Genomic DNA, 24,564 nt, shown 5'->3' on the forward strand with positions numbered 1-24,564 from the left:
TATAGGTTAACTGATGTCACACTGCCAGCATGTCCATTTGCCTGAGGAGAAACCCAGAACAAACCTCGTTATGTCCAAAGCAAAGTCAGGCGAAGAAATAATTACTGAGTTCATATGCCTCCATATAATTTGAGTAAAACAAGAGAACTGATGTAGAGATCAGCAACCAGGCAGAGGTAGAACAAGCTCCTCGTCTCAGAGTAGCGACCCAACATAAATCAGATCAGTCTACTGCAGAATATCAATCGAATGCTAATGGTTAACAGAAGCTAATCACCTTGTAAACACAAAGCTCTTCTTTGAGTGAAACCTTGTTAAGGACTAACAAAAAGATGCAGCACTACCAGTTCTGGGCAACATCAGCTAACATTACAATTCCCCTTATGTGAAATGCAAATCAGATTTCTTTGTTCTTCAGTGGGGGGGATTTTGTCATCATCCTCCCACTAAAATAGGAGGCAAATGTAACTATCTTAAAAGAGAACAAAATAAAAGCAGTTCTAAAAAGAAGAATGAAGACTGTATTTAAGATTTTATAGATGAAAAATATATTAAACCATTTTCAAAGTATAAATATTTAAGGTATGGCAGTATGACACAGTGGGTAAGGTAGTGGACCCTAAACCACAAGGTTCCTGGATCAGTACAGAGGAATATTTCAGACAAAAATAAATAAATAAATAAAAACATTTTAAATATAACAAATAAAAATATAAATAATTAAATGCTTATTGTGTTAACAAACATGTTTCTGTTCTTTATTTCTTTAATTATTTCTTCATTTATTTATTTCGATGAAACCACACATATGAAAAGTGGCTTGAAATAAAACAGTCAAAGTTGAAAGGGTGAGTTCTAGCAAGTACTGTGTTTTGACTGGGGTTACCGTCATTTTCAATAATGTATTTATTTTTGTCAAAAATATTCCCCCATAGCTTAGTTCCCACCTCTGACATGCTTGGTGATCCTTAACAAGTCACTTGACCTGCCTGTGCTCTAACTGTAAAATAAACTAATACTAAATTGGCCCTGTGCAAGTGTAAGACTAGAGTCTGTGATGGACTGGAAGCCTGCCTTTCATTTACTGCAAGTGGTTCAGTGGGACAGGCTCTACATACCCCATCCCAACAATCCCTCCATGGTCTTGAATTGAAATAAGTGAGTCCGAAAATGTTATTTTATCTCCGCTCCAAGGTCCTGGGTTCTCATCCCAACCCATTCACTGCACGTGTCAAGATTCTGTTTATGTCTGCATGGGTTTACCTCCCATATGCCAATGGCATGGTAAGAGTGGAGGTAAGTGCATGCATGTACCTTGCCATTGACCAGCACACTGTCAATTCCTGGCCCCAACATTATGATCCACTCTTCTGAAACAGGCAGTTGCACACTATACATAAAACCATATAATCAGATTAAAATAACAGATGGAAGGACAGTATCAATTTCACCCTTTAATTCTGCATCCAAAGTCCATCCCAGCCCGAATGCTCCATGTCCTGTGCCACAGTTTCAAAAAGTTAATCAGCTCAAAACAGTTCAGTGTAATATGAACATGTAGTGTTTCTTCCTAGCAAAAAAATAACCAAGTTTGCAAAAGCACAGTGTAACCTTCATGGAGGTGCAGTCATCTGTGACGGATACAAGTCAATTGTGTATTTTGTTTCAATCTATACAAGATGCCTCAGCACCATGCACCTCCCAAATTCCATTGCCAAGGATTCGGCAAGCCTCACTGGTTTTATCTGTAACAGTTCAGTATGTTTCTGTTAAACACACATACATAAAAACACTCAGCAAGTCTTCTTGTAAAAATAATGCTTCTTTAGTTTGCTAAAAACAGAACATTCCTCTTGCTTAAAACACATTGCAAATTCAAGCAAAGAATTTTGTGAATAAGCATCAGGAACACATTGCATTTACTGTTTTTTTTCTTCTCTTCTTTCAGTTGTAATTTGCTCATTAAAGTTTGCTTTGTTTTCCCAATACACAATCGTATTTTCGTTTTTCACAAACAGCACGTGTTTTAACTATTATGTTACAGATATTTCTGTCTTCCTTCATGTCACAATAAAAGTTAAGGTCGTTTGTATTACTGGGTTCTTTCCTTCTCAAGGTCAAGAAACACACACATGCATAATACAGCAGTAAGCAACTGTAAATGATGACCACTATTAAACAGTACACTTAAATATCATGCACAAGTTTTTTAGAATGTTCTGGCTTTGATGCTTTTATATGCTTGTATACACTTTTAACAGTTTTATTCATTTTTTTTTTGTTAATGAAAACAATGAATTACTACAAGACATCAAGCAACATAAAGGAAATGAAGCAAACACAAAAAGAATTACAGTTCAAGAAAAAGGAGAAATGCGACCGACTATGCTAGAGCTGTCATTATCTCCAAAGTAGTTCTTCTCAATTCTTTGACAAAATGACAACAGGTTGCTGTAGTTTTTCACTCTCTCTGCCAAAGCATCACTGGTCAGCTCTGTTGTAAGAATAGTGAACAGGTGTCCAAATACTAATGCATCAAGCTCAGTTGGTCTACAAAATAGGGACAGGTGAAAGAAGAAAAAAAAAAAAAAAAAGAAGTAGTCAATATATTTTATTTCTTTAACCTTACATTTTTGTCTCAAAGCCATTTTTTTTTCTGCCCAGCATGGATAAAACTTCCCAGGTTAAGTGCAAGTCAGAAAAATTAACATTCTCAGGATAGCACTTCAGATGCCCAGTCAGCTGCTGGCATTTTGTAACTAAATTAAACAAAACCTCCAAAGGTTTCACTGATGCATGCGATCTTAATTTTTATTACTGCAATTTATTATACATTCCCCAAGCTTGTGACAAACCCTGCTGTCATTAACAGATTAATTATAATTTCCCAATGCACTAAAATTAAAGAAAAAGATGGAACCATAGTCCACACAAGAAAATGTAAGTAGGCTACTGTATTTTATCACTTACTTTTCTGGCTATCCTTCACACATCATGCTTAATAAAAATAAATAAATAAAGAGAGACAGACAGAGGGAGGAAGGGAGACTGCAAGTCTGTGTTCAGTTTCCCCCTACAGCTATGCTGCATAACAAAACTAAAAAAAAACCTGATGCACTTCAAAAAAGTGCAATGCCTTTCGGCACTTTTCATCTGCGAAGTGGACTGACACTAATGAAAATGAACCCTACGTGGTGTCAGTTTTTGGATGTATTTCCTTTGTAATCCCTTCTAAACAAATGGAAATAAACACAACAGCAAAATCAAAGCCAGATATTTGCATACTGGAAGCTTGCCCTTAGTTTTACCCATGAGCAAGAGATGACCTTCTGTAACCTTTTGGCATCAGTAACAGTTGATCAGTATGCTAAAATTTTAAGGAATACAAATTAAGAGGCCGATCCAAATAAAAAAAAAAAAAATCCATTAAACTTCAAGTAATCATTAAAATATGTCTAAAAAGGCATTTTGTTTAAATTATTTGAAAATGTTAAGCCATTAAGGGCAAAGAATCAACAGTAAAAACAACAAAAAAAACCAGACTGCTGAATTCACTGCACACAAAGTAATTAGCAAGTTTACGTTTACTTTTTCTCTGTCTAGTCAGTTTCATCACATATTTTTAACTTACTGTTTGTTAAAGAAATAAGGTTGGGTCCCTAGTCGCTGTGACAAGGCCTGGCAGCATTGGCTCACGTCCTCATAAACCTGAGAATGAGCGCATTGAGAATAACAATTAGCACTCTCTCTGAAAGCAGTCGACAGAACATTCAAAACTTAGAAGTAGAAAGCCTTCTGGATAACCAAAACAGTAAATACTCCAATAAATACTTTTTTTTGCCTTGGATAAACCACTGCTTCAATATACCCATGTAATTTAGACATTAGAACACATTAGCACAATGTGAGTTTTAATAACCTAATGTTTGCTGTGGATCTCTTTATTTGAACTTTAATCTGTAAATCAAGCCTCAGGAATGAAGCACAATATATAACAAACTTTTGCCACTATTATCTGGGTTCATTATAGTGTGGTTTAACTAAAAAAAATTAAGATGATATATTTAGCACATAAAAAGGGGACATTCTAAAAAAATTAAGTGTTTGCACTTAGTAAACATTCACAGATCTAGGGTATTGTCAAAGATCTTCAGTAACAAAATTTTCTGGATGTTCACTGCTTTTCCAACCTTTTTTTTTTTGTATTTACTTATGTTTTCATATTCCAACTCTTAACTTTATGTTGGCTTAATTCCAGTTTATCAATCCATATTATTATTTTGAGACTACAATTTTACAATATAAAATAGTCACTTGGTCTACTAACAGAAAATCATTAATCAGCTAAATACATATACTAAAAGCACAGTATGCACAAAAAAATCTGTCAATGTGAGGCCTGAACATGCACCAAAAATGTTGTTGAATTCCCACTGTGAAAAGAAAATAGGGCTAGAAATGGCGTTTCCACTGTGGGTATTCTTTAGAAAATAACCAGGAAAAGAAGAGGGCTATTAGTAGAAGCAATAGAATCTAACAACCCTTTTTCCTTCTCCTAGTTTATTTTTGAAGACCACCCACAGCTGAAATGCCATTTGTAACTTTATTTTGTTTTCACAGCATGCATTCAACAACCTTTCCTTGCTAATAGCATACATATGATATTGGCAATATTCACTTTTAAGTCACACTGTCCCATTTCAATTTTTGGAAAATGAAGAGTCATTATTGTTGTTATTATTATCATCATAAATCTCTATTTTTTTCTGCTACAGTGTTGAATTACTTACTTTTGTCAATGTCTACTATTTTTTAATGATCATTAACTATTACAGTCTAGAAGGTATAGATCCTTGAAAAGGTGTCAGCAGCAAAAGAATGCAGCTTTAATTAACAATGTCTTTGTTTATTGAAAAAATACCCACAAATAAATTTTCATAATTTTTACAGCTCTATACTATTTTTTATTAATCAAATGGGAAGGAATAAGGTATAAGGAAAAAAAAATCTTCACTAATGACTGGATTGAAACACTATATAACACATTAATTTTTATGTGCTAATGAAACAAAACTGCCTTGAATACATAAATGTCTCCATATTAGCTAATAAATACATTTTTTTCTATTGTAATTTCATTCTCTTCTACTCAATCAAATATTACCATGATGAACACCATTTTTGAGATAACTTAAATATTATTTATTTATTTATTGAATTGTGCAGAGCATGGTTAGTGCTGTTGCCTCATAGATACAGTATTCTGGGTTCAAATCTAGTGTCTTGTGACTGTCTGCAAGAAGTCTGCATATTCTCCATACATCTGCATGGGGCTTTTCCACTTGTACTCTGGTTTTCTTTCCACATTCCAAAAGATGATTTTAAATTAGTCTCACATGAATGTGTGTATGAGTAGGCACTGCAATTGACAGGCGTCCCATTTAAGGTTGGTTCTGTGATGAACTCTGATGCCTTGAGCGGTCCTAAATTGGATTGGGCATTTCGTTAATTTTTTTTTTTGCTAATACCTTTCTACCTTTACTCACACATTTCATTCCATAAGGAACACTGTACACCTAAATATAACACCACAATATGGACGAAGAACAATATGGTTTTAAGATGAAAAGCCCTAAAGGCCAAATTTTTAATGGGAAGTGTAGTAGAATTTAATGTACAATATAATAATTAAAAAAACATCACAGTATCAACAGAGAAAGCTTCAACTTGCATTTTAATCAAACAGTGTGTCTTTTTAATCTAATAATGTCAATGAGATCAATAATCAAATAACCAAAGTGTGGCTATTTAAATAGTGTGGCTTTTTTGTGTAAAGAATCACACCAATCCAAGGCTGTAGTACAACTGTTTACATACTGTATTTCTTTACAATAAAAGCACAGGAGAGAAAAATAACTTGCTCAAGGTTACACAGTGTGCTGTAGCCTAGGACTGAAGTGACAGATTTATGTTTAAAGTCCACTGCCTTAGTCAGTGGGCCACACAGCTTAAATCAATTCAGATGTATACTATCAAAGAAAACTCTCAATAACATCACCATGAAAGCCAACAAAAGTTGAAAACAAAAGTGGTATTAAACATACACATACACACATAAAAATAAATTTGTTACCTGATCAATGGTCTTGCCTGCCCATCCAATGGCCTTCATTTTGCGTTTGACTTCCCATTGCTTCTGATAGGCCAAAATGTGATTTAGAGGCCATGGATAAGGAGTACTATACCGTGGTACTGTGATCTAAAAAGGAAAAATATAATCTTCATTTAGATTTTATTTATATATGTATCTATTTAAATAAACTAATGACTTGTATCTTCTTATTTAGAGGCCATGGAAATGTGAGTAATGAAGCATTGTATACTGTGCTATACATAAAAAGCAAACATTGGATATTATGAGTCTGAAAATGATTATATAAGAGAGGCATTAAACAAACAAAAAAAAAAAAATGCCACTTTCCTCATCTGCCATACTTTAGTTAGATACAAGCCAATAATATAGCATAGAAATAGTCACATAAAATGCTTTGCGCAAAATATATAAATAAAATACTTTCTTGTCTGTATTTGCCACATTTAAATATTAAACGAAAATTTTACTGAACGTGCTGCACTGCTCATTTAATTTATTTGCTACTTGATTACCAGACTTGTACAACTGGTACAAAGAAATTAATTTTTAAATGTATTCTCATTTAACTGTGCACTCTCTTATGAGTTATAGACACAGCTTTTTTGAAAATGTATGTGCAGGCAAAGTAATGCTGTAAAACACCATGTATCATTTATGAGCTGGGACTACCAGTTGTGAAGAAAGCCCCTGTTCATTAAATTTTAATTAAGATAAATGCTGATAAAAAAAGTGCTCACCTGCTTTGCAGTGTTCTCATCACACCACAGAATATACAGCTGCAGAAATAAGAAACATTTTATATAAACTACAACTGGACTCACAGTAGAGCTCTGTAAATGAATTCCATCTACAGAACGGTTTTTGATTTATAAATGAGACTGCCAAGAATATCAAAATGCTGCAAACAATTCATTACTACAGCTCCTGGAGCGCAGTGATTAATTAGCTTAATTTTATATATAAAAAAATTAATGTTTACACTAAATTCAAAGCATCAAATTGTAAACAAACAAAGACAACGGTGAACCAGAAGATATGTGAAAGTAATTAAAGCTAAAGAAAGGGGGTAATCAGCAAGAATAATCATTTGTAATCAGACTAATTAATCAAACAATTCTGTACATTTTACGCCGATCACAAAAGTGTATGGGTAGAGAACACAGTGCCATCCATTGTTGCCCAGTGGTTTCACTTCCAAAATGCTTGTTTGTAACCACTTTGCACAATGTACATTATAGCTCAAAGCCATTTAAGCCTTTTTTATCTTTTAAAATAAACCACATATTCTTCAAATGGAATTTACAATATTATTATATTAACATTTACATGTTAGGTATTTACACAAAATTAACTTACTTTGAATGTTCTTATACAGTGTTGACATGTCATTACTCTCTCTTTCACTTGACTAAAAACATTAAATTAATGGATTGTAGTATACATCTCAAATGGAATGTGAATGTTTTTTTGGAATCTAAAAAAGAATCTACACATTTTAAGAGATACAAGTGGTAACTGGGTATAATTCACTTCTTACTTTAGACTGGACTACTTATGATTATTTATGTATATTGCATGAATATATTATGAGCTATGCTCTTTTGCAGACTATGGCTCACACAATGACTTGCTGCAGCAATTTCCTATATAAGAATACAGTCAGTCTCTCACTCCCTATCTGTTCCATTTAGTTTCAATGATACCCAGGGGCAGTGACTGGTTTTTAGTATTCTAAGGACCACGACTAAGAACAGATTCTAGGATTTGCAGTTATATCCTTAAAAGACATGCATTTGGGGAGGCAGACTTTCCAAATTCCACACATGCTCTTTTGGCCTGTCAGCATTACAATAAGCTCTGTCAATTGCAAGGAAATCAAAGGTAAAGGGAAAAAAGCCACATTTTGTCATTCACTCTGCCATTTAGAGCAAGTACTACACAAGTTTTCAGAACTTACTGTACCTCAGCTGTCAACAGCATACTATTCACAAGTTCCATGTAGGCTTTCATCTCTGCCTTCTGGACTTCATTTAGTCCATCACTAAGTGAATGGCCCTAAAGGGACAGAGAAACGGATTGCACTAAGTAATATCAATCGGTTCAGCTGCAAGGCAGCACAATAGATTAAGACAGATACACAGGGATTTTTTTATTGCCATGTTTAGGGAGATCATATCATCATTTAAGTGACTGAAAACATGTCATAAGCAAAACTCAGTACTAAAGAATAATGTCAAATTATAAGTAATAAGTCAATCAAAAAGATAGCTATTATGAGAACACGGAAATGTGCTATGTACTTCAAGGCGACTCTTTAATGATTATTAATAAGATTCCATGTTGATATGCTCACAAATGTAATGAGACCAATACTGAAACTTCTACAGGTTGAATAATTTAAATAAGATCGTCAAGTGTACAGTGTTGAGCTACAAACAAACAAAAATGTTTCTTTTGTGAGTCCAAGTTTTTTTTATACCATTTGATTTTTTTGTAAGGAATTTACTTTTCTCCTACCCAACCACTAGCTAGTAAATGCTTCACGATAATTGTGAACAACCATAATTTTTATAAATCGCTCTATCAATATGTTCTGCCTGAACACGACAGAAAATGATTGATGAAGTGCTTTCTTCAGTGACTGCTACCAAAAGCATTTATAAGGATGTAGTTTCTCTTACCTTTGCTTTGGTGAACTGGACTATTGGACCCAGTTCTGATACAACTTGATTGCCAACATGGATAAAAGGTACTTTACCTGAAGATATAAATAAATAAATAAATCAAAACAGAAAAGGAACATTCTCCTTTGTATATGCAGAGTTTATAAAGAAACCCATTGTACTTTTTATCATAGCCTCTAATTACTTTTTACAAATGAACTGCAGTATTGACAGGGCTTTTGTGCATTTAATCAACTTTGTTTGTATACAGGATAAAAGGAGAAACATACAAAAAAAAATATATGCGCAAGTGGGAAACACAAACATTTAAACTTCCTGCAATTTCCCCAAATTCAAAATATACAAATCCAGGCATACTATAAACTAAACATAGTCTCACTGGCAGCAGTTTCTTAGTTTCATCTGTTCAAAATGGTCTGCTAAAAGACAAGAACCTGCACAAACACATGGCTGGGGTACAGAAAGACAGAAAGAAAGAAAGGCTATTATCAGAAATGACAATACAAAACACAGAAAAATGAAGCTTTCTTAAAAGACAATTTTTCTACCAAAAATGTGCCACTTTAAATTACCTTACTGTTAACAATGAATAAAATAAAATCAGAAACCTGTTAAATAAAATGAGTAAATAAAAGGATAAGATGGTACCATTTTGCTCGTACATGTAAATAAACAACACTGATTTAAAATTAAGATTTTTTTTGGTGCTGTTCATTTGTTATTACTGGTGCTGGATTTAGATTGCGTAAAGGCTACAGATGAATTAAAAACCTTGATATCAGGAAAAAATCTTTAAGGTATAAGAATTACATTTTCACAGATGGGCAACACTGCTAGAATATTCTGCACTTTCTGTCTGCCCTAGTCAATCAGTTAACTAGATCTCTAAAGCCGCAAATCTATTTCTGTGGAACTCAAATTAATTACATTCTTTCAAGCACTATGAAAGATGGTCTATTATGTGTAAAGCTTGGGGAAAAAAGTGTTAGCATCTAACAGTGTGCTCATATTTCCTATAAGAAAATGATATCTGGATATAATAGGACTCTGAATGCCAAATCAAAAAGAGGCACCATTGTGTCAAAAACAGAAATGCTTAACAGCATTCTGAGAATCTGTATTGTATTAATAAGCCCTCCTGAAAACTAAAAATCAATGTGGGTTAAGAAAGGGGAAAAGATTATACTGTATATATAATTATACATATACACGCAACCACACAAATAACCATAAGCACTGCAATTACTAATAAGTTAATAATTACTAATAAAAGGTTTTCTGAGGAAAACTAAAAAAAATATATGTAGCTTAGATATTAAGAGGAGTATTAAAGTAATGTTTGAAATAACTTTTGAGAAAACTAAATAACTTAATGAACGAAAACAAAGGTTTATTAAAAATGGTAATTTATCTTTTGTGCCAAATTATACTTTCACATTGTTTGGATGAATTATTTGCCACTAAACAGAAAAAATACATTAACACTTATGATCCAGAATTAGTGAGCACTGACTATGGACAGAGTTTATGAGGTTAACTGGTACTCAGTCTATTCAGAAAGCAGAACTTGTGTCCAATAAAATGCATGTTAAAATATGACTTTTAAATAAAATAAAATAGCAATTTTTTTCTTACAACTCCCTTCTCATCTTCTTAATTATGGAACCCACTGTTAAGCCCAGTTCACACAGAGTTCATACTAACAGCAGGTTCTGTCAAAGTTCCTTTGAAAAGATTCTTTCTCTGTAAGTTACAGGCAGCCTTAGGGTAATGGATGGAGTATAGCAGACCAACAAAGACTTAATCTGCATCCACACGATCAACTGTATGACAAAAGAAATGCAGCTCTCACTGACCAGAGGGGTCTCCAAGGATGTTAACATGTAGCTTCTTATAAAAAGATGGTGTGTTTTAGGTCTTTGATTATAAAGGCAAGTTTATTTGTTGCTATTTTTTCAGTTAAGGAAATAAAACAAACACATGGCATGTGTGCAAGAATTACAATAATTACACTATTTTAGCATAATACAATATGTAAGATAATGACAAAAGCTCTATTTTAGGTATGTGACAACATTTCAAAATATAATGCTTTAGTTATTTCATAAGAAAACAAATTTTGCTAATATTACTTTTCCTTTCTATCCTGTTAAATTCCAAATATATGAACAACTACATACAGTACATATACAGTGCTAATTTTTTGCTTCCTTCTAAAATGTAGAATATGAAACACTCCTCTCTTGGAATTTTACAAGGATTTTCTTTGAAGGAGGTCACTATTCACTATGGTTATGAACCAATTATAACTGAGGGGACTTGACCATTTTTCAAAACATTTTAAGAGGATTTTCTTGAAATTTGACTTAGAATATCAATCTGTTATTTAAAATATTACAGCAGTGAAAAAGGTCAAGGCAATTCAGGCTATCATGACCAAAAGAGAACAAGAAGGAACTAGCACCTTCTTAGATTATGTCCCTTAAAAAAAAAAAAAAAAAAAAAAAAGACTGTTACAAATCTAAAGTGGGTCATCCAAAAATAATGACTATTTTAATGTGGAAGTTAATATAAACACAAGAATCATCTAATAATAACAATTAAGCTACTGCCTAAACAAGGCTGACAATTAATTTAGTTTCCAACACTGGTAAGAATAATGTACGAGGTTAATTTAAAAAAAAAAATTAAGCAGTAAAGCAATATGCATTTCAAATCCGCATCCCTTGTTTACTATAACAGTGGTGTAGTTAAAAGCTGCTGTAAACAAATTATTTTTCTGCAATAGAAAATTGCTCACTGTTTTCAATGACCATTTCTTTGGATTAAAACTTAACACTTTACTAACAAATAAATAGACAATATTTTTGAGGAATAACATATTGTATGACTAAAATCATAATACAATTTACTATGTGCTGCAGAGGTGCTGGCAATAAAAATACCAGTACTGGGAAAGGGGACATTATATATAGCCTGGCTCAAATTACGTTCTTAGTAACCACAGAAAGCTGCCGGTGTGCTGGAGCGGCAGGCAATTAGAAACACTGCATCTAACGGTGTCACTTAATGGCTGTGAGCTGAAATTTTGTTGCCATGGAAGTGTGACTTCACTGCAGCAGTGCACAGAATGCACAGCAGACTTACCAGATGGGGACATGTATTCTGCATTGGCCCTACACGCCACCTGGACTGGCAGAGTGCACATTCGCAAATAGGCCTAGCGAAAAATAAAAAGATAAAATTAAATTATTCACTGAAAATTCAGAAGGACGCAAGGCATGTAAAAATTGTACACTTCCATGCAAGTTAAATGCAGTTCTCACCTTTTAATCACAGAAAAGAAAAAAAAAAGGAAGAAAGAAAGAATTCGCATTAAGGCTTTAGTTCCCAGAAACATACCAGACTTCATTTGAGTTAAATGGGATATGTATTTATGGTACTACATAATAGTATAGAGTTTAGTGGTGCCACCTTATAGCTCCATTGAGCAGGGTTCAATTACCTCTCCAGTCAATGTTCTGAGTGTACCATTCAAATGTACCTTATATCTACCTCGGCTTTCTCAAAGTATTCCTGTTCCACTCCATATCCCAAAGGTGACTATGTTAGCATAACTATTAACTTTAAACTGGTTTTATAGGAATTAGTGCGAGTCTGTTAGTAAGCGTACCCTACAATGACCTGCAATCCCATCTAAGGTTGCATCCTAGCACCAAATGCTCCTGCAAGTCTCCTTCGCTTCACTGCTCTGTAATAGATAAAATGGGCTCTGAAAATGGATTGATGGATACGTTTTATCTGTATAATGATCAATTTCTTTTTTTACTCCTCATAAGGTTCCCAAGTTCAACTCTGGAATGTGATCCCTGCATGTCAATGCTACCAGTAGGAGTGTCTGTGCAAAATGAAGTGTTTGTGTGTATTCTTCAAAAAGCACAGTATATTTATTAACAACTATAGCTTGTGCATGTTGACTACCTGAAGCTGTATTGACAAAAAATACAAGGGTCTTATTTTAAGGTGACATAGTTAAAAGTGACAATCCTTTTAAAAACCAATGCAGTTATACCAGTTTCACCTCACCATGAAGAATTAATGACTACCACCTGAGTTCTCAGATGCAACAACCTAAGACTATATCCTAAAAGTTGAACTGCAACTGGACAGTGTCAACTGGATAATCTGGGAAAGACATTTACAGCGAAAGGAGGCAAGATTGTTAAAAAATAAATTCTAGTGTTCATCATAACCATCAATGCCAAAGGCAATTTCCCTCCAAAAATACACAAGAGTTGGGAAAATGTCAGAATACACATACACATTAGTAGGTACCCGCACATTGAGGACATACTGTACTTTTACACTATATAAAAATATATAGCTACACACTGGTTGGCACCAGTGCCTCACAAATTCATATTTCTATGTTCAAATTATGCATCTGGCTGCTCTCAGCATATCACACCTACAATGTGGCATAATGGTTAAGGCTTTCGAGATCAAACCTTGAGGCCGTGGGTTCAAATCTCACTATTGTTTTAACATAAGCAAGTTGCTTCACCTGCCTGTGCACCAACTGGAAAAATAAAAATACATGTAACCAATTGTATCTCAAATGTTGCAAGATGCCCTGGATAAAAGTGTCAGCCATGCAAGTAAAGTACACAGTTTGTATCCTCTTTCTGTGTCTGTATGGGCTTTTCTCTGGGTAACCACATTTTCTTTTTCATTTTCAAAAAATGTAAGTATTAGACTAACTTTTACTTCTATATTGGCAGGTGCAGATGTTTAATTGGTTGGTTCCTGCCTAATGTTTGCTGATTCTCCCTGTGTATGTGTGGATTAAACTTCTGGTCACCCATTTTCCTCACATATCCCAAAGATTTGTGTCTTACATTAACTGCCATTTCTAAACTAAGACTTTAGACTTTGGTACTACAATGGACTGGTGCATCATTCAAGGCAAGATCATGCCCTATACCAAGTGCTGCTCCTGTCACCTACAACCCTGCACTGGACAAATTAGGAATGATAATATAATGTTATAAAGTGTAAAATGCATGAAAAAATATTGAAAACTGGTAGGTATGGAAGTCTGTAATAAATTGCTTAAAAAGAGGTTACTTTTCAAGCAATAAAAAACAATCAAATTTGACGTCTGCAAATTTGCAACGTGGCACAGAGTACTGAATATTGAAGATAAAAAGAATCTGAAATGACATACATTTATGATTATAAATATTACACTAAATTGCAGCCATTCTTAAACCACTAAATAAAGGCCATTACATCTAATAAAAAAACAGATTCATACTATTATTAAATAACAACAAAATAATATTAACACTTAAGAAAATTATTTTAACTGAAGAAACTGACAGGAATTAATATTTGAGTGTATGAGGTATACCTATCAATTGTGTATGGATGCATGTAAACACACACACACACAAAGTGTGTATATATATATATATATATATATTATATATATATATATATATATATATATATATATATATATATATATATTATATAGGGAATTTTGCCAAATAAACTTGGCAAAGTGCTACAAAACTTCAGCAGGCGGTTTGAGGATTGCAGGGAGAGAAAACAAAAATGAGGTCTGAAATCTTCAAGTCTGATTTTCCTCTATTTATCATTATTTTGTTTGGCAAGCAGAATGTCATTGGCTCCCTGAAGAATTATAGGACTGTACTGCAGAAGACAAACAATTTACTGGCACTTTGCCTCACTGCACAGCGCTGCCAGCCTGCCACCAGCTATTAATTTTCAGCCATACGTGTTTAAGTCACTCAGCCTGAACAAACATATTTGTTGGGGCACCAGCCCATTACATTTAGAAAAGGCTTGGCCATGAAGGGTTTAATTTGAAATCACTGCTCCTATCCCATTTTCCTCATAATATACCCTTTATTACTGCAAAAATAGGATAAAGTTACCTCATTTTTCTCTCCCATTTAGCTTTTCAGAATCATCTGCTTTAAAACCCATAGAACTAACATAATATTGTTTTTTCAGAAAAGCCTTTAGTCATAAATAGAATGCTTTTGCATTATAACATTTCTATGGCCAACAACTGTCATGTAATTCTTTCCCACTACCAAAGCTTAACTCTAATTTTGGCCAGGCTTTTCCCACATTAATTCCCCCAACAGCAGAACTCTAAATTAACTTTAAAGCTCTGAATCTAGCTGGAGGTGGTATGCAAAACTGCAGTGAAATACTCTGGCGCACCTTCAAGAGGCACAACCTAAATTATTCTGGAGCAGAGAGCTGCAAGCAAACTCTCTGACAGCTCTGGCCCTTAGCGAATGCAGTGAAGACCAGGGTCTTGTTCTAAGCAACTGCCACAGAATTCTCAGGATATTTACATTATTCAAAGATAAATGTATTGTCAATTCAGTGTCTCAAAACACTAGACTCACGCTGCTTTATTTCCACTGCAGCCAAAGGTTATTTCACCTCTTCAGTGCACAACATTTCAGCTTATGGAACAATAGAGTATGTCAAACCATTTTAGTAAACATCTAGGACAAGAAAAAGAAATAGAAAAATCAAGCCTGCTTAGATAAATGTTGCAGGCATTTTCCTAACTGGCATCTATTTCTTTTGCTTTCTTACACAGCGACTTCTTCATTAAACCTGGCTTTATGTTAGCTCCAGTTATACACAAATGATTTAGTACTACTAATTATAAAAAAAGCTTATTTTTTTTCAAAGAGACTTCTGCTACCTGTTATCAACCAATAATGTGCAACATCATATTTACCTTTCTTTACATAGTGATGAATGGAAACTTAGCAGTTAACTTTTTAAAATTTGTGCATATATATATCATTTTTATTTCTGCATCCTTTCTAAACTCTGACATACCAGAATATCAATACCAATAACAAATATGTAAGAAAAAGGAGATCATTATCTTGACATAAACATTTATACAATATTGTTTATAAATGCATCCATCTTCAAACATGCTTAATTTCAGTTCAGGATTGTGTGGTCATTAGCATGTACCTCTTAACTTATTTTAGGCATACAGGACAGTGATGCAGTGGCTTGCACTGCTGCCTCACGGACCCAGCCTCCTAGGTTTGAATACTGCACTCAGTCATTTGTGTGTTGTCCTCGTGTCTCCAGGTACACTGGTTTTCCTCTCATATTTCCAAAGATACGTATGCTAGATTAGCTGGTATGAACAGACTAGACCCATGTGAGCATGGCCCCTCACAACACTGAACTGGATTAATTACATTTGGGAATGTTACTGAATACATCAGAGTGACCATGGAAACAAGCTCTTTTTTAATTTGTAATAAGCTGTAGTTAATCTAAAAATACACTACTATACTCATTACATATTTACCAATAGTGACTCAGACTCACTAAAGAAGTTAAACTTAGTTTTACATTTCTTATGCATATTTTTTAATGATTAAATGGATGTCCAAGTATGAACATTACTAACAGTTAATTATTTTACTTCTTTATCATATGCATTTGACACAGAATAGCCACTCTTCTATGGTTTCTTTCAGAGTTCAGGGCAGTAAAGCCACCATCAAACTGAAACAGCGGATAATGTTTACAATGGGTAACACCATTTAAACTTTGTAATACATGCAGAGTGGACTGCTGGAGAATGCCCATATGTGCAGACTGTCTCAGATCAGACAGGGTCAATGTGCAATCAGTTTGGAAGACTAATTGATTTATGAATAAGAATATGCAATTGGCCCATTTGGGCACATTGCCTATTATGAACAAATTTGGGAAAGGGTTAGATTCACACTTGGTCCTCAATTGTGAATCTGGCTCAGATATCTTAAGTTTTAACAATTTATTAATAAGATGTTAATTAACTAAAGGGGTGGCACGGTGGCGCAGTGGGTAGCGCTGCTGCCTCGCAGTTGGGAGACCTGGGGACCTGGGTTCGCTTTCCGGGTCCTCCCTGCGTGGAGTTTGCATGTTCTCCCCGTGTCTGCGTGGGTTTCCTCCGGGCGCTCCGGTTTCCTCCCACAGTCCAAAGACATGCAGATTAGGTGGATTGGCGATTCTAAATTGGCCCTAGTGTGTGCTTGGTGTGTGGGTGTGTTTGTGTGTGTCCTGCGGTGGGTTGGCACCCTGCCCGGGATTGGTTCCTGCCTTGTGCCCTGTGTTGGCTGGGATTGGTTCCAGCAGACCCTGTGTTTGGATTCAGCGGGTTGGAAAATGGATGGATGGATAATTAACTAAAAGTTGTGTGGGGGCATTACATCTGGCCAAAGAAGGGAAAGACATTTACCTCAAATTCAGTTGTTATTTTTTTTTTCTTTTAACACAGTTAATGATGCTTTCTTAAAAAAAATCAGGAGAATATGTCTGAGGCCAGGCCTGGTCAAGGATCTCATACTTTGTACATTTTTCTAGTACATATGATTAGCTTACACTCTACTTCTTCAAGACAAGCAAAATAGGAGGGTGGGTTATTATAAACTGGTCCTATGTGAATGAAATCAGACATGTTTGTCAAAAGTGGTTTACCTGGACCTTAAAACTAAATTTAGTTACTTGAGCAAATGAATGAAGAGAGTCCTTGGAATGAAGCATTTCAATGTATTTGTGTCATATCAAAGTTGAAAATTAACATTTGTTATTATGTAACAGTGGCTTCGTGTGACCACAGAAATTAACCTTCTAAACTGATAATAAACCTGCTATCCAGAACTCAAAAATGTAGTTTTTATTTAAATATTAATTGTGACTCACTGTGAATAGAGTAATCATTAACAGTATAAATATATTGAACACACATGAAGTTTTGTTTTTAAGAAAAACATGCAAAATGACACATTTTATTGGCAAACTAAAAAGATAACAATATGCAAGCTTTCGAGGCAATTCAGGTCCCTTCTTCAGGCAAGATCTTGAGTGGCCTCAAAAGCTTGTATATTGTAGTTTTTTTTAGTTAGCCAATAAAAGGTGTTATTTTGCTACATCCATAATGGCTAGTACTATAGTAAAAGCTATCGTGTAGCATGGTGGAACTGGGGTTAGTGCTGCCACTCAGAGTCTTGTGTCTGGTCATCTGTACAGAGTTTATACATTCTCTGTGTGTGGGATTTTTTCCCAGTTCTCTGTTTTTTTATTTATTTATGTTATACATCATCTGGTAATTATAAACTCAAAACTACATAATATATATATATGTGTGTGTGTGTGTGTGTGTGTGCGCACATACGCAAGAGGGCATACCATTCAATGCTGGTTGGCATTTTTCATCAAGTGCTTCCTGAATAGGCTCCAGCACCCTGCAACACTTAACCAAATATTTGCAAACTTAACACTTAATTCAGTTAATAACCATTTAAAACATGCAAAGCCATGCAGAAATGACTTGAATACATAAGGATTTTGTATTCTTCCTTTAAGATGGCATAACTCTCATCTTAAAGGTCTCTCTACTAAATATTTCAAACGCAAGCAGTTGTGGAAGTAGACTTCCACTGAAAAATAACTTTAGAAATTCTATCCACAGGCAAGAGTACATAGCTCAAGCAATTTAATAAATATCAAATGCTTTCCACTGTGACCCACTGGTAACATATAACTCTTTACAAAAAGCATTCCAGGAGAATTTATTTTTTTTTCTTAACAGTCAGTCCAGATTTCCATGATGTTACTTAGAATTAGTTCAGCATGAACGCAACTCACAAGCCTTATTAAAGCTCCTAAAAACAGTGATTTAAATATACAGAGAGAATAGATAATGCTGTTAACAAATTACAGAGCTGGAAGCTTGAAAACACAACATACAGTGGAATCAATGCTACTGTATACTGCAAACACTTTCATACAAATGAAAAGAGTACAAGAGGCACACAAGTGAAGCATATAAAGAGATTGACACATAGTATACCATTCTAAAGCAGTTACAAAGAAATTTTGAAATTTTCACATTTTTATGTAGGAGGAAATCTACACTCGACATACAATAAACAACTACTTTAATTAGTTAAGAGTACCTACTTTCTTAGGCTTTGTTGTCTGAAGGAGTACCACAAAATACATAACATGAAGAGTTGAATGAATAACCATTTGCTTTGCTAATGTAACTCAATCGGATGCAAAAGGAAATTAAGTGAGAAGCCAGTGACTATGCTCAGACTCATCTTTTTGAGCACTTTAAGAGGTAAGATAGATAATAGAAAGGAAGAAACTAAGTATTACACACAATATCTGGATTTCAGATAATATCAATAAGGGAAATAAAATGCATGAAGGGTAATAGAAAATGGGTTCTACACAAAATACATGAATTCAGTTTCCTAAACCACTTGATCAAATTCAGGGATAACTGGAGGAGAATCTACTATGGCAGAACTGGGCATAAAGCAGGAACCAAACCAAGCGCTGGGTGACAGGGTACCACATTCACTCAAGTATTTTAGTTCACTTAACCCTGGCCAATGTTGACTCAACAATCAAACAAGCTTGAAGTGGTACAGAATTTGGGAGGAGGAAGACCTCAACTACACACAGCATTTGGACCCAGTTTAAAGAGGCCGTGAGGCAGCAGTGCTTACAATTTACCACCATATAAATTAAACAGAACAAAAAATAGCTACACTGGAGCAAATCAAAACTCACTTGAAGTAGTTGCTTAAACTCAAATGGCAAAAGAACTGCTAAAGGGCAGAATACAATTTAATTCACTCATCCCCTTCCCTTCTACTTCACCTCAGTCCAACTTTTCAGCTCTGACTAAACTGAAAAAGACAACATACATACTAATAATCACAAAAGGGGAGAGTCATAAGAGGGCAACCAAAAAATAACACCTCACCCACAATGTGTGTAACTGAGCTTAATAGGAAAGCCCATTTTAACTTTACCAACCAACTAATCTGCCCTCTCTCTCAAAACTTCAGAACCTGGACACCTTTACTCTCTTGCCAAGAGCTGCTGCACTTGTATCCATTTAGGATTTTAAACAACATAGCAAATACAATCATATGTGCCAGACAAAGTCAGTTAAAAAGATGACCATACACTTATAAAGTTCCATTTAAAATTATTTTCAGAAAGAATACAACAACAAATACAGTGGAAAGGTGAGCACAGGCCTATTATGTTTTCTTAAGAATTAACTAGCCATCCACCACAGCTCCACCCATGTATTAGTGAAACAGGACAGTGAGGAGGACCCTGCCCAGCTCCCCACTCCTGACATCATGCTTCCCCCTCTCCTCGGCCTGCAGCCTCTGTCTCGGTTTAGCGTGAATATATCACTCCTGCAAGCGAACTACGATTATTAGCTTGATGAGAGAAGTCGTAAAATCAACCGGAATGTTCAAGCAAATTATTGAAAAAAACCTGATCTAAATCCATTAAGTAGTTCTCTCACTCGCTAGCTAAGAGGAGGTAAGGAACGCTACAAGGCTGGTACATGAGTGAGTGAGTGAGGAGGAGGAGGGATTCTGAACAGATCCTCTCAGAAAGAATTTTTTTTGCAGTTTGAAATACTACAGAACATTATTATCACACTAAATTACACATGTTGAATAGGGATTCTTAAGGTTAAACAGAATACACTTTTGTTCAAGTAGTGTGGAACAGGACAGTGTTTTTCAACCTGTGTGTCACTGGATGTTTTGGATGTGTCATCAGCTTAAGTTTAAAAAAAATAAAATAAAATAAGCAATTGCTTTTATATTTTAGGGGGCAAGTAACTGGCCAATTGAAATGACTATTAACCTACATCTAATCAGAAGTAGGTGAAAACCTATTATACATTTCAGTCAAGAAATCCAACAAACTTGGACAAGTTCCTGAAAAATCACCCACTACAACCTATTCTAGTTCTGTATCAACCATAGAACATTGACCCCAAAAACCCGAACCTAACTGGAAAATTAAAAGAACATACAATCCAGACTTTGAGGTATGGATTTACTTTTACCATGAAGCACTGTAAATTGCAACTGTGCGTTATCTCCAGTGAGGTAGTAGCAAACAAAAGCACAAAGCCTTGTAAACTATTAAGACACTTGAAAACAGAGCATGCTAATTACAGAATTACCTACTTTTAAAAATAAAAAAAATTAAAATCTTGAGGCTTTACAAAAAACATTTAGGCATACTTTTACAACAAGCCATCAGACATTCCGTGCAACATACCTCAATGCACATACAACTGCCAAAAAAATAACAAAAGTTCACACAATTGCAAAAGTACCTCATCATCCCATATGCTGAAGACAAGTAGCCAAAAAACTAAAAAATATTTCTCTCTGCCATCTCTTGAATTATCCTTGATTTCGACAGTGGTGGAGTCAAAAAGACACTAAATTTAACTCAATATTAAACACTCCTTTACTGAGTTATTTCTGGGAGGAGTACCATATGTTTCATCTGTTATGTATATTGTATTTAACAAGTGAATAAATATTCAATGTTATTTGTGAACGTGTGTCATTCAGAGGAAGATGTTGGCTGGTTTACATTAAAATTCTTAAAAAAAAAAAATAGATGAAAATGAGTCTCAAGGCCAAAAGGTTTGAGAACCACTAGTATGGGACATTAAAACCAATTTTTAAAAACACACTTTCATACCCTCTGGTATCAATCCATGTCATGCTAATAATGCATTAGGGGCCATTTTAAAATCAAGGCTATCTGAAAGATTCACAAATATTTTGCATGAAATCATTTAAGTGTAGAACATATTGCCTAGCAATGTGCAAGCCTGAAGACATTGCTCAAAGGTACGACCTTGCCTTAAGCACATTTTAAACGATTTTAGGCTATAACAATTTTGTACTGTAAGCCCAAGGACATTTCACGTTCCACTTGAGGTTCACTTTCAGGCTTCCCCTAGAATCACAGACGGAGCTGCTCCACCCAAAGCAATAAGGGCAACCAGGTCACTGCTCTCTTCAGCAGCCTTTGGAATACTGTATCTGCATGCTTGAATTCTGAAATCCATTCCAAAATAAATCCACTTTTTTTTTTTTTTAAGGCTGAATGCCCAAATTTTGCCAGACATCATCTTCGACATGCATTCACTTAAAAATTCTCAAGTGCAAAGATTTCCCTAGTGTCAAAGAAATGTGAAACCAATTAGGGTTGTCGTTATAAATGCAACCCTATGTTTTGTCTCCAAAAACCCTGGAATTTTTGTATTCACAATATAATTAATGCATTCAGATACTGCTAAATAGATTTTACAAACAAAAATTTCAAAAATATTACATCTTAAAAAAAAACAAAACAATCATAAGTTGCTTTCCCTTTTCTCATTGTGGCATCTTAATTTAAGTAGTATTGCTCTATACCGCATAAACAGGTTGTCTATATTTCTTGCCTAAGTACACAAATATAAAATGTGTTTGACCACTGAAAAAGGCACTTAGTTTTTACCCTTGAGACAAAGGTCATAACCATGCCCCTAATTGTGACATGCCTGTGATTTCCGTTGGTCTTGGTCAGTGGCTTCAGAGCTTAATGGATCTGACCACTGTAACCTTCACTAATTACACTTCTATTCAAAAACCTCAGGGTGAGTTATACATTTTGATTACTTAGGGCTTATCTCTTTTCAGGCACAGTTCTGCCATATTAAAAAGTCTACACGTTCACTGTAGACTTATAATTTATCTTTGATATATGTTGAAAAGCCAAAATATAATACCAGTAAAAAAAAAAAACAAAACAAAAAAAAAAAAAACAGAATACTAATATTTATAGTTTTGATTTATTTTGTTCTTAAAAATGTCAAGAATGATTTCACCATAACATATGATATGCACACCACTCTCACTGTCCAAAAGTGCATTATGACAGTTTGAGGTTAATTGAAAAATTCAAAAAATATTCAAATGCTCAACTAATTCCATAATATTAATATGAAAACCCTTTTATTTTTCAAGATTCAAAAAAGAACAGCAGCGGTTGTTCCCAAGTTTAAAATCAGCAATCCACAACAATACCAATACAGTTAGATGGATTTTTTTTCTGATTTCCTCTTGTCCCAGAGTCATCATTTGATAAAGGAGACAGAAACAAAGTTTGAAACTGGTTTCTAGGAAACTAGAGAAATACAATCCAGAAAAGGATACCAATCAAGTAAAGCTTATATCACTGGGGTACCATTTTATTTAATCGCCTTTAAAGCAACAAAACCTGTTCATAAATCTACCATTGTTATAGAATCTCAAGGAGCAGAAGTAATAATCCAAAATACCAGGAGAATGCCAGTACATTAACCTTTACAGATGGATTTCTGGTTTTAAAGTGTTAAGCAGACATTCCACATGCACTACACCAGGCTGGCTTTTATGTCAAATCAAGTATTTGTTTGCACCACTTTAGCCCTGCTATCACTGAATACTAAATTCTCAATCTAAACCCTATAAACTTGTACTATCAAAACGTGAGAGAAACAAATAGAATAAATATAGAGAGCAGCAGCTTTATCTGAATTGGATTTAAAATATACAACTTCAAATGCCACAGCATAAGCTATGAAAGGCACAAGTCCAATAACTAGTGTGATCTAGTTAGTGTAAATAGCTGCAAAGTATGCTGGCTGACTAGCTGAGAACAATCCCATTTTCCCCACTTAAAAATACTGTTTACAATGGCCAAAATAGACAACCTAACACTACAAAAACATCCCACATACAGAGAATTGTAATACATTCATTACAAAACCACTTCGACTCAAAAGGAAAAATAGAGGTCTTCTGACATATGGCTAATCCAAATGAGTGGTTTGCTGCCTCTTAGAGAAACAAATGGGCTGGGAAACAAAGTGAATACAATTAATCTGTTAGGACCACCAGCTTCCTCCTAGACAAGCACAACTCCAACAAACAATTCAATCTAGGTCTTGTATAACACTAAGTACACATTTTGAAAATCTTGTTTATGCTCTATCATTTGTTATTCTGCAGCCTAACCAGAGAATCTGTAAACATTATTACCACTATTTGTTGCTAATTACTTCTGAATTTACAGTAAGTGGTCAAGGCATCTGCTTTTAAACTTTCCCACTCCATGGAAGAGAATGTTAACTTTCAAAACTGAAAATTATGAATAAAGCTGTCCGCAGAATGATTCATTTTTCATATCTAATTTTTACAGACTGTGTTACTGAAATAATATGTCTGAGGTTACAAATGAAAACCACACAGAATCATTCTTTATCCACGAGACAGATTAAATTCCATACCCTGTTACTGTAATAGGCACACTTGTACTTTAACATAAATTAGAACTCTAATTATATTAGCCAGTATTTTAAACAAAATAACAGATTCCTTAGAACCCATAGATGTAATTTATAGTGAAGCCAGGTTCATTTTCCAGAACAATCAATTTCACACTGCAGCTCAGGGCTAATGTAATGATGTAACACAATTTTTCCCTGGAATACTGAAAGGCTGGATTCACTGTTATCACTGAGGGGGTCTCGAAGATAAATGAAGATGCAATTTATTCAGTCATAATTTTATAGTGAAAATGTTATAAAGGGTGTCCATATGGGTAACAGAAATGTCGAAAGGGACTCTAATATATTTTAGCTTAAAACAGTATGGACAAGAAAAACATTATTTATTGCTACTATCCTCTATAATCAGTAGGTTGTCTTTTAGTGTAGGAGAAAATTATGAGCCTTTCAAGTAAACCATATCAATTTCAGAAGTCCACAAATAATGA

The 24,564-nt window shown here is 34.5% G+C and overlaps 1 protein-coding gene across 1 annotated transcript in view; it reads right to left on the reverse strand.

Moving 5' to 3' along the window:
• Positions 1 to 1,803: 1,803 nt before the first annotated feature.
• The window catches only part of mtx2 (metaxin 2), a 58,332-nt gene continuing 35,571 nt past the window's right edge, over positions 1,804 to 24,564 (reverse strand). Inside the window, exons 4-10 of the mRNA XM_028806240.2 lie at positions 11,986 to 12,058; positions 8,836 to 8,912; positions 8,117 to 8,209; positions 6,892 to 6,930; positions 6,134 to 6,259; positions 3,632 to 3,708; positions 1,804 to 2,550 (exon numbers count right to left, since the gene is read on the reverse strand). Of these exons, the coding sequence (XP_028662073.1) occupies positions 2,358 to 2,550; positions 3,632 to 3,708; positions 6,134 to 6,259; positions 6,892 to 6,930; positions 8,117 to 8,209; positions 8,836 to 8,912; positions 11,986 to 12,058 (678 nt within the window). The 3' untranslated portion in view covers positions 1,804 to 2,357. The remainder of the gene's footprint in view (positions 2,551 to 3,631; positions 3,709 to 6,133; positions 6,260 to 6,891; positions 6,931 to 8,116; positions 8,210 to 8,835; positions 8,913 to 11,985; positions 12,059 to 24,564) is intronic.

This window comes from Erpetoichthys calabaricus, chromosome 8 (genome assembly GCF_900747795.2).
Source record: "Erpetoichthys calabaricus chromosome 8, fErpCal1.3, whole genome shotgun sequence".
Taxonomy (NCBI): domain Eukaryota; kingdom Metazoa; phylum Chordata; class Cladistia; order Polypteriformes; family Polypteridae; genus Erpetoichthys; species Erpetoichthys calabaricus.